This window comes from Orcinus orca, chromosome 20 (genome assembly GCF_937001465.1).
Source record: "Orcinus orca chromosome 20, mOrcOrc1.1, whole genome shotgun sequence".
NCBI lineage: Eukaryota > Metazoa > Chordata > Mammalia > Artiodactyla > Delphinidae > Orcinus > Orcinus orca.
In genome coordinates this window covers 46,402,745-46,411,810 of record NC_064578.1, presented here as the reverse complement: position 1 = coordinate 46,411,810, position 9,066 = coordinate 46,402,745, and the positions used below count along the sequence as shown (strand labels likewise).

Sequence of the window (9,066 nt, the reverse complement as noted above, 5' to 3'; positions counted from 1 at the left end):
CTTCTGCAGGAAGACATTTACTCCAGGAAGGAGCAGGAACTGTCATTTTCTCCCTGTGGAAAGCTCTTCTTTGGTGTATCAGTGGTTCTCAACTCTCAACCTGGCAGCACATCAGAATAGTTGAGAAGATAAGAGAGAGAGATGTATAATAGCCCCAAACTGGAAACAACCCAATGTCCATCATGAGGAAAATGGATAAACAAGTTGCAGTACATACATGCAATGGAATAATAACAAGCTATTGATACACATATGAATGAATCTGAAAAACATTAGCTGAGTGAAAGAAGCCAGACACTAGGATATGTACAGTATTATTCCATTCATATGAAATTCTAGAGCAGGCGAAACTAATCTATACAAAAAGAAAGCAGATTAGTGGGTGTCTAGGACTAGAGATGGAGACTGATTGGGAAGAGGCATAAAGGAATGCTTTGGGGTGATGGAAATGTGGTGGTATATATCCATTCGTCAGAACTCATTGAAATGTACGCTTAAAATGTATGTAGGGGTTTCCCTGGTGGTGCAGTGGTTGAGAATCCGCCTACCGATGCGGGGATACGGGTTCGTGACCCGGTCCAGGAAGATCCCACATGCCGCGGAGCGGCTGGGCCCATGAGCCACGGCCGCTGAGCCTGGGCGTCTGGAGCCTGTGTTCCACAACGGGAGAGGCCACAACAGTGAGAGGCCCGCGTACCGCAAAAAAAAAAAAAAAAAAAGAATCCACCTGCCAATGTAGGCGACACGGGTTTAAGCCCTGGTCCGGGAAGATTCCACATGCCGCAGAGCAACTAAGCCCATGCACCACAACCACTGAGCCTGCGCTCTAGAGCCCGCGAGCCACAACTACTGAGCCGGCGTGCCACAACTACCGAAGCCTGCATACCTAGAGCCCATGCTTGGCAACAAGAGAAGCCACCGCAATGAGAAGCCCACGCACCTCAACGAAGAGTAGCCCCCCGCTCACCGCAACTAGAGAAAGCCTGCACGCAGCAACAAAGACCCAACGCAGCCAAAACTAAATAAATGAATAAATAAATTTATATTTTAAAAAAGTATGTAAATTATGTCTCAATAAAGTTGATTTTAAAAATATAGATGTTCAGCAAATATCGTATATTAACGCATATATGTGGAACCTAGAAAAATGGTACAGATGAACCGGTTTGCAGGGCAGAAATAGAGACACAGATGTAGAGAACAAACGTATGGACACCAAGGGGGGAAAGCGGCAGGGGGTGGGGGGGGCGGTGGGATGAACTGGGATTGACATATATACACTAATATGTATAAAATAGATAACTAATAAGAACCTGCTGTATAAAAAAATAAATAAAATTCAAATATTCAAAAAATACATATATAGACATTCAGGATTCACCAGAGACCAATTGTCAAATTCTCTGGGCTGGGACCTGGCCATCAGCATCACTTAAAAGTTTTCCAGGGTTTCCCTGGTGGCGCAGTGGTTGAGAGTCTGCCTGCCGATGCAGGGGACACGGGTGCGTGCCGCGGTCCGGGAAGATCCCACATGCCGCAGAGCGGCTGGGTCCGTGGGGCATGGCCGCTGAGTCTGCGCATCCGGAGCCTGTGCTCCGCAATGGGAGAGGCCACAACAGTGAGAGGCCCGCTTACCGCAAAAAAAAAAAAGTTTTCCAGGTGGTGACTATTTGCAGCCAGGAATGTGAGCCACAAGACTCTTCCTGTCCTCAAGGGATGGGGATGAGTTTGGAGGACAGGTGTGCAATTCTCGGTCCCTTCCTGGAAGAGGAGAGAGGAGGGAGTATCTGAAAGAGAGGGAGAAAAACGGGGACAGGTGTGGGCAATTTATCCAACCCTCTGCCCCAGTAGGTCAGAGACTTCAGGCTTCAGATCTCACCTTATTTTTTACTTTCTCTCCTCTTCCCCTGGCTTCTGGGGCTCTGGGTGAGATCCTCTGGCCTAGAAGGAGAAGGCTTGGGGTTTGGGAACTGGGGCTGAAGACCGAATCTCCTCTCCCTCTCTCCACGCAGCCTCTCCGGGAGTACCAGGGAGTCTGTATCCTCCCAGGTTCGTGCTGAGGGCAGATGCTGAGCACAAGCACCCTGTAATAACTCCAAGAGTTTGGCCAGAAAAAGATGGACAGGTCTCTGAGGGTGTCCTCCACAGGGTGGACAAGGGCCCCAGCCAGTCACCCACAGCCAGGACCTGAGGACATCCAATAGGTGCTGTAGCCGGAACACAGCAGTCTCCATGGATAGGCCCTCCTCAAACCCAATCACAGACAGCTCCAGCCAGAAGCAGCCTAGAGCCTCAGCAGGACACACCCGTGGGGACAGAATGATCTGGTGTCTCTGGGCAAGGGCTGATCCCAAGTCCTCATCCCCACAATTTCTGACTTGTGGCCTGGGACAAGCCCCTTCACTTCTCTGAGCCTCAGTTTCTTCGTCTGTAAAGTGGAGCTCTGAATAATCCCTACCTGCTACCTTCACTGGAAGTGCACCTGTGTAAGTTAGAAAAAGACACTCCTTCCTTAAAGTACTTCTAAGTGCTGATTTTGTTAGAACAAGATACTTTACTGCCGTCTGCTGGAAATTGACAAATATATCCAGGATGAGAATACTGTCCTTGTAGATGTGGGATTCTCGTGCAGTGTACACCTTCACATCCATACATGAGGGCCTTGTTTACCTCATAGGGTCAGTGTGAAGAGTAATTAAGCTAATATGCTGACGAGTACCTGGCACAGGGTAAGCACTATATGAGAATAGCTGTAATCATCACCATCATCCTTTGTTGTGATTATGTGCCAGTCACCGTAGTAGGTGTTGGAGACAGCAGTGAATAAAATATATTTGTTGGATGTCCCTGGTGGCGCAGTGGTTAAGAATCCGCCTGCCAATGAAGGGGACATGGGTTTGAGCCCCGGGAAGATCCCACATGCCACGGAGCAACTAAGCCCATGCGCCACAACTACTGAGCCCAAGTGCCACAGCCACTAAAGCCTACAGGCCTAGAGCCCGTGCTCTGCATCAAGAGAAGCCACCTCAATGAGAAGCCCGCGTTCCGCAACGAAGAGTAGCCCCAGCTCCCTGCAACTAGAGAAAGCCTGCGCGCAGCAATGAAGACACAACGCAGGCCATATATATTTGTCAAGGCTGGGGAGGGTCAGGAGCTGGACAGCCAGAATACCAGCCTGCCTGTCTCCTGGCCTTAACATGTGCATGTTCTGAGCCTAGTGGGTTCTCCCTAAACTTCCAACTTCAGTAAGGAGCTAATGAGATACCCACCAAAAGATCATCTGCGGTGTAAAGAGTACCATCATTTTTGCTTCCCTACAATGGAGAGGTAGGGAGTAAAATCAGATTTTGGTGGGGGGGAGAGACTGGCCTTTCCTCAAACATGCCCCCCACCCACTCCCTAACTAGCCTGCCCCTGTCTGCTGGCTCTTCCCTCCCTACTCACCAGCAACTTCATGATGGCAATGAGGAAGCAGAAAGTCTCCCTTGGGCAGAAGGGTGGTCCTAGGCCTCCCAAGGGCAGCACCAGCAGGAGGATGGTCCAGAGAGGCCACATGGGCACCCTGCCCACCCCCAGACTTTCTCTGGTTCCGGCCTGGGGTCCTGGAAACAAGAGGTACAGAGAGTGGGAGCAAGTTGGAAAACTGGAATAGGTGAGGGAATTGCCCACTTTCCCTCCCTTCCAGCTTTACTCAATCCACAGATACCCAGGAAATGTACTCCAAGAAGTTGGAGGAGATGGTGACGCTAGAGTAGGGAGGACCTAGGTCAGGGGACTCCCAGACCCGCTTCTTTCCCCCCACCCAAGATACCAGACTTAGCAAGGCTACGAGGATCACCGTGGAGAAACTGGAGAGTTTGGAAGCTTCCCCTGCCCCCCAAACAGGCCCATAAGGCAGTACAGAGTGTGTGAAAGCATGTGCATTCTGTGGCCTGTCTTCTCACTGGAAAACACCAGGGTTAGGCTTTATCTGTGTCTGCAGGTACATATTTGGGAGTCTCTGCTCTGCTTTCTACTTCTATTTCTGTTGAAAGTGTCTTGGAATCTTCGCGCCTGCCTGTACCTGCCTGTCTTCTTTCTCTGAGGGTTGGCGTCTCTGCCTCTGGATCTCTGTCACTTGTGTCTCCTGGCTCTATCTTTGACTGACCTGGTGTCTCTCTTCTTTTTCCTCTCCTCTGTTGGTCTCATCTTTGCCTTCTCCTCCATGTGTGCCTGTCTCTCTCTTGTGCTGTGTATCTGTCCGTGGGTCCCTCCAAGTCAGCCACTGGGTCTTCCCTTCCTCTCTCCCCGGGGCCTGGCTCCTCTCCCTCTCTCACCCTTTAGGAGCTGGATTCTGAGCTGCAGGATCCTCCCTCCGGCCCCTGACCTGCCCACCAATCTCCACCCAGTCTTGGACCCTCCAGGAACAGGTGAGCCACCACACCCTTTTGCACTTTGGACTCCAGACCCAGTGCTGCCAGAGAAACTGAGGCAACGGTGGGCTCCCTGCAGCCCTGAGAGGGAGCTCTGGGCTAGGAAGGGAGCATCCTGAGTGGTGGGGGGCCAGGGAGCTACCCAATCCTGAGATTCCTCAGATGGGCTGGGGGGACTGGGGATAGAGCAGTGGTCCCCAACCTTTTTGGCACCAGGGACCGTTTTCGTGGAAGACAATTTTTCCAAGGACCGGGGGTGGGGGTGAGGATGGTTTCGGGATGATTCAAGTGCATTACATTTATTGTGCACTTTATTTCTATTATTATTACATCAGCTCTACCTCAGATCACCTGGCGTTAGATCCTGAGGGTTGGGGACTCCTGGGATAGAGAATTCTGTGTGGGAGGAGCCTAGAGAGGAGGGTGATTTGGGGGGGTCCGGAGAAAGAGGGTTCTCAGATAGAGACTCTGAAGAGTAGAATTTTGGAGCGTCTCCAAGGAGTGGGGGATTCTAGTGGGGAGGCAAATTTCAGGGGAGACAATTGCTGGGGAGAGGAGGCTCTGAAGGAAAACAAATTCTTGGGAAAGGTAGATTTTGAGGGAGGGGGCTCTGAAAGTGATGATTTTGTGAAAACGGGTTCTAGGGGGACAGTTGCGGGAAAAGCGGATTGGGGGAGGAGCTTCTGAAGAAGGGGGATTCTAGGGCTCGTGGGTCTGAGGAGAGAAAGATTCTGGGGAGAATTATGGCGGGGGGAAAGGGCCCTGAGTGGAGGGAGATTCAGGGAAAGAAAGAGTCTAGTGTGAGGATTCTGAGGAGGGGGTTTTGGGAGAAGACCTCTCAGAGAAAAATTCTGGCAGGAGGAGACTCTAAAAGAAAGGAAGTTCTGGTGAAAGCCAGACTCTGGGGTAGGGGCCTCTAAGAGGAAAAGGATTCTGGGGGGACTCTCTAAGGAGGTGGGTTCTAGGACGTAGGGGGAGTCTGAATCCTGCCAGGTTTCTCAGAAGGGAACTCTAGAGGGGAAGAAGATTGCCGATGATGAAGCAGTAACACAAACCTCCTTCGAAAAGGGCGATAATCGGTTGCGTATGGGAGCGGAGGGAGGTTATTAAAGAGCCTAAATGCAAATGAGAACTGGCGGTGATCAAGGAAGACCAAGGATGTGAATTTCGTCTTGTCCGCACCCTTCTCTGTCAGCCCCCCGACACCCTTCAAGCCCCGCCCCTTCCGCTCCCGGGGCCCGCCCCCTCCGCTCTCTGGACCCACCTTCCCGCCGCCAATCCAAAGCCCCGCCCACTAGCCGTAAAGCTCCCTCCTGTCGCGAAGGTGAGCACAACGCGCCTGCGCAGACCGTGAAAAGCAGCCAGGTTGGGCCCGCATTTTCCTTTTCCGGTTGCGGCGCCGCACGGTGAAGAGCTCCTGTGAACGCTCGCAGCTATGCCGGCTAAGGGCCCTCTGCAGTCGGTGCAGGTCTTCGGACGCAAGGTAAGCCGGGCTCCCGATGGTAGGGGCGAGAGGAGGCCTGGGTCGGGGAGAGGCTTGTGGGCAGGGTTCTGGGGTCGACTTGGGAGCCGGGCCCCGGAGCTCACGTGGCTCCGTTGTTTTCCCTTCGCTTTCCGCAGAAGACGGCCACGGCCGTGGCGCACTGCAAACGAGGTAACGGCCTCATCAAGGTGAACGGGCGACCCCTGGAGATGATCGAACCTCGCACGCTGCAGTACAAGGTACCGGAATTAAGGATGGTTGTTTGGGTTGAGTGGAGGGTTCTGGAGATGGAGATGTTGGAGTAAGTGGGTTCCTGGAGTTCGCCGATCTTGGAAGCTGAAGGGTCTGGTGTCAATAATGGGACGTTTAGAAGCTGAGTAGGGGACAGAAAAATGGGGTATTTGTCGATGAATGGAGTCGGGTGTTGGGGGTTCAGGCGATGTTACAAAAGCTTGAATTGAGAGTGAAAACGTGGATGTTGAAGATTAAGCAGGTGCTTAACTGGGTTATTTGGAAGCTCACTCAGTTTTGGGGACCGGATGGCATGGGGATTACCCAAGTTTATGTGGTCTGATTTCTTGCAATAAGTTAATAGGGATGTAAGGTTGTTTATTTCTTAATGTTTTGACTTTTAGGGTAGTATACACTCTTCGACAACAGGAATCAATGTTTTGTTCTTCGAAACATTGTGAATAAAGTAGGGTTTGAATATTGTACATACTTAATAAGCATTATAAGAATTTGAGTTTGTTCTGCTTGGCTGTGAAGGGAGTTCCTCCTCTCTCTGTCTGAGCCTCAGTTTCTTTTTTTTTTTCCCCTGAATAAAGTTTTATTGGAAGGTCTCAGTTTCTTTGGCTCAGAATGGAAAGAGATCCGAGTTTGATTTCTGCCGTTTCTAGCTGAGTGATTTGAGGCAGTAACTTACCTTTTCTGTAAAATAGGAATAATTCCTACCTTGGAGGGCTGTTGTGAGGGTAAATTGGATTTTCCTTGTGAGGTTGTTGGTGTGTGTGAGAATGCATTTGTTAAGTCTATTGCTTTTAAAGGTGAAGAATAACATCTCCGTTGCAGGGTTAGTTAAAACTTAATAAGGTGGTGTCTGAGATTCCTTTGTATAGCAGATAATTGAGTATTGTGGCTTATTCTTACTGTCAGTTTACTCGAAGGCTTTGTGTGTGCAGCCTGTGTTGAGAGCTGGAGACAAATCAGTGACCCTGATGGCTTCAGGGCCTGCCGCCACAGAGCTCCCAATCCAGTGGGGGAGACACATTGGACCCCAGTACCAGACACTGCTCCAAAGTAGTCAAAGCTGGCGTACAGGAGCCCAGAGAAGGTTTCTGGCTCAAACCTGGGTGGAAGCTTCAGAGCAGGGTTGGGGGAGACTTGTGAGCTGAGGCCTGAAGTAGGTAAAACAAAATAGGGTTATAGCATAGTTGTAATTTTTCTGGAAATCTGTGAGACTCAAAGGGAGGGCACAGAGCTCAGGTGGGGAAAGCACGTGACGTAGCTCAGGAGTGGCTTTTCACTGTTTGGGGCAGCCTTGGTGGCTGCAGAGGTGTTCCTTAGTGTTGGGCTAAAGTGCCAGCATTCTAAGAATCAGTCTTTTTTTTTTTCAGGAGGGTGTCTTTTTTTTTTTTTTTTTTTTTAGAATCAGTCTTAAAGAAAGGTAATCTGATGTCCAGAGGGAAACACAGGAGGGAGCCCACCTCAAGTTTCAGGTTGCCTTCAGTGATCTCTTCTGTCTTGGAAACGCCCCTGCTCTGCTGGCTGTGCAGAGTGCCTTGAGTAACAGCCCAACCCTCTTCCACTAATACTTTGAGGCCAGTGGTGGCCGAAGCTACTTGGAGAGAGTTGTGGAGGAATGTTCGGTGAGGTGGCTTGGCTGCCCAAGTTGTGATCTAAAATCCTGTCATGCTTCCTGTTGCTCTAGCTACTGGAACCTGTTCTGCTTCTGGGCAAGGAGCGATTTGCTGGTGTTGACATCCGTGTCCGAGTGAAGGGTGGTGGTCATGTAGCTCAGATTTATGGTGAGTCCCAGGAACTGGGCACATGGGTGGAAGGTGGGTCCTACCCTTGGGTGTTCCTAAAGTTGATGTACCTTTTTTGTGTGTGTGTTTCTTTCTCACAGCAATCCGCCAGTCCATCTCCAAAGCCTTGGTGGCCTATTACCAGAAATGTGAGTGAGGGTGGGTCCTTCCCATCAGGTGGGGGGGGGGGGGCAGGTCAAGGTCTAGCTCTGGCACTCTTGCATTTAGTCACAAAGAGCAGGAGGACACTTCCTGGCGTATCTAAATCTTTACCCCTACTTTAATCCCCAGACGTGGATGAGGCTTCCAAGAAGGAGATCAAAGACATCCTCATCCAGTATGACCGGACCCTGCTGGTAGCTGATCCCCGTCGCTGCGAATCCAAAAAGTTTGGAGGTCCTGGTGCCCGTGCTCGCTACCAGAAATCCTACCGTTAAGCCTGTCGTAAAGATCAGGGTTCACCTGTATAATAAAAATGTTACGGGATTTAAGGTTTCAAGGACTATGCTGTGGTCTTCTGAGGTGGTCTTTGTCTAAAAGGAATACAGGAGATGCCCCAGAAGCCTTTCTAGAGGCTACCACTCGTGGTAGGAGATGGGTTGGGTTGGAGAGGATGGTGGGAGCAGCCCTGGTCTCAGTTTCTGTGCACCTCCAGTAGAGTCCAGTGTGTTGGCACAGCTGAGGTGGGCGTGGTTCTAGGTCATTCGTTGTGTGGGGTATCCTTGTGAGTTTTTTTTTTCCCCAATCTTTTTGCTATTGTTTCATTTTTTAATTTATTTTTAAATATTTATTTATTTATGTGGCTGTGCCGGGTCTTAGTTGTGGCATGTGGGATCTAGTCCCTGACCAGGGGTCAAACCCAGGCCCCTTGCATTGGGAATGTGGAGTGTTAGCCACTGCGCCACAATGGAAGTCTCTTTGCTGTTGTTTTAATGACATGTCAGAGAAGAGCAGGGGAAATGTGTAAGATCAATAATCTTTACTACAAAGTGAGGAGAAACTGCCTGGATGGAGTCTTTAAGTCAGCAACTAAGAGCCATCCATGCCTGTGTTGGGAAAGGAATTTTCCTTAATGCCAACCTGTAGTGTAGATAGGATTGAGATTGGGGCAGGGGGCTGTAACCACCCCATTGTGGATGGGTGC

At 50.4% G+C, this 9,066-nt stretch overlaps 2 protein-coding genes across 3 annotated transcripts; one reads left to right on the top strand and one right to left on the bottom strand.

Annotated features, from left to right (window-relative positions):
* Positions 1–1,880: 1,880 nt before the first annotated feature.
* LOC117201829 (uncharacterized) lies at positions 1,881–3,988 on the bottom strand. The gene is made up of 4 exons (XM_033431029.2): positions 3,945–3,988; positions 3,445–3,685; positions 3,270–3,314; positions 1,881–2,324 (listed from the first exon to the last, which is right to left on the bottom strand). Exons 1-4 carry the CDS (start codon positions 3,986–3,988, stop codon positions 1,881–1,883), a joined length of 774 nt encoding a protein of 257 aa, XP_033286920.1.
* Positions 3,989–5,734: 1,746 nt separating this feature from the next.
* On the top strand, positions 5,735–8,425 carry RPS16 (ribosomal protein S16). 2 transcript variants are annotated; one of them, XM_004271300.4, is made up of 5 exons: positions 5,736–5,895; positions 6,033–6,134; positions 7,826–7,922; positions 8,024–8,071; positions 8,214–8,425. In XM_004271300.4, exons 1-5 carry the CDS (start codon positions 5,848–5,850, stop codon positions 8,357–8,359), a joined length of 441 nt encoding a protein of 146 aa, XP_004271348.1. In that variant the 5' UTR covers positions 5,736–5,847; the 3' UTR covers positions 8,360–8,425. The 2 variants fall into 2 exon arrangements, with proteins under 2 accessions (XP_012388945.1, XP_004271348.1); XM_012533491.3 differs by having other exon boundaries at positions 5,735–5,895; positions 7,826–8,071.
* Positions 8,426–9,066: the final 641 nt, after the last annotated feature.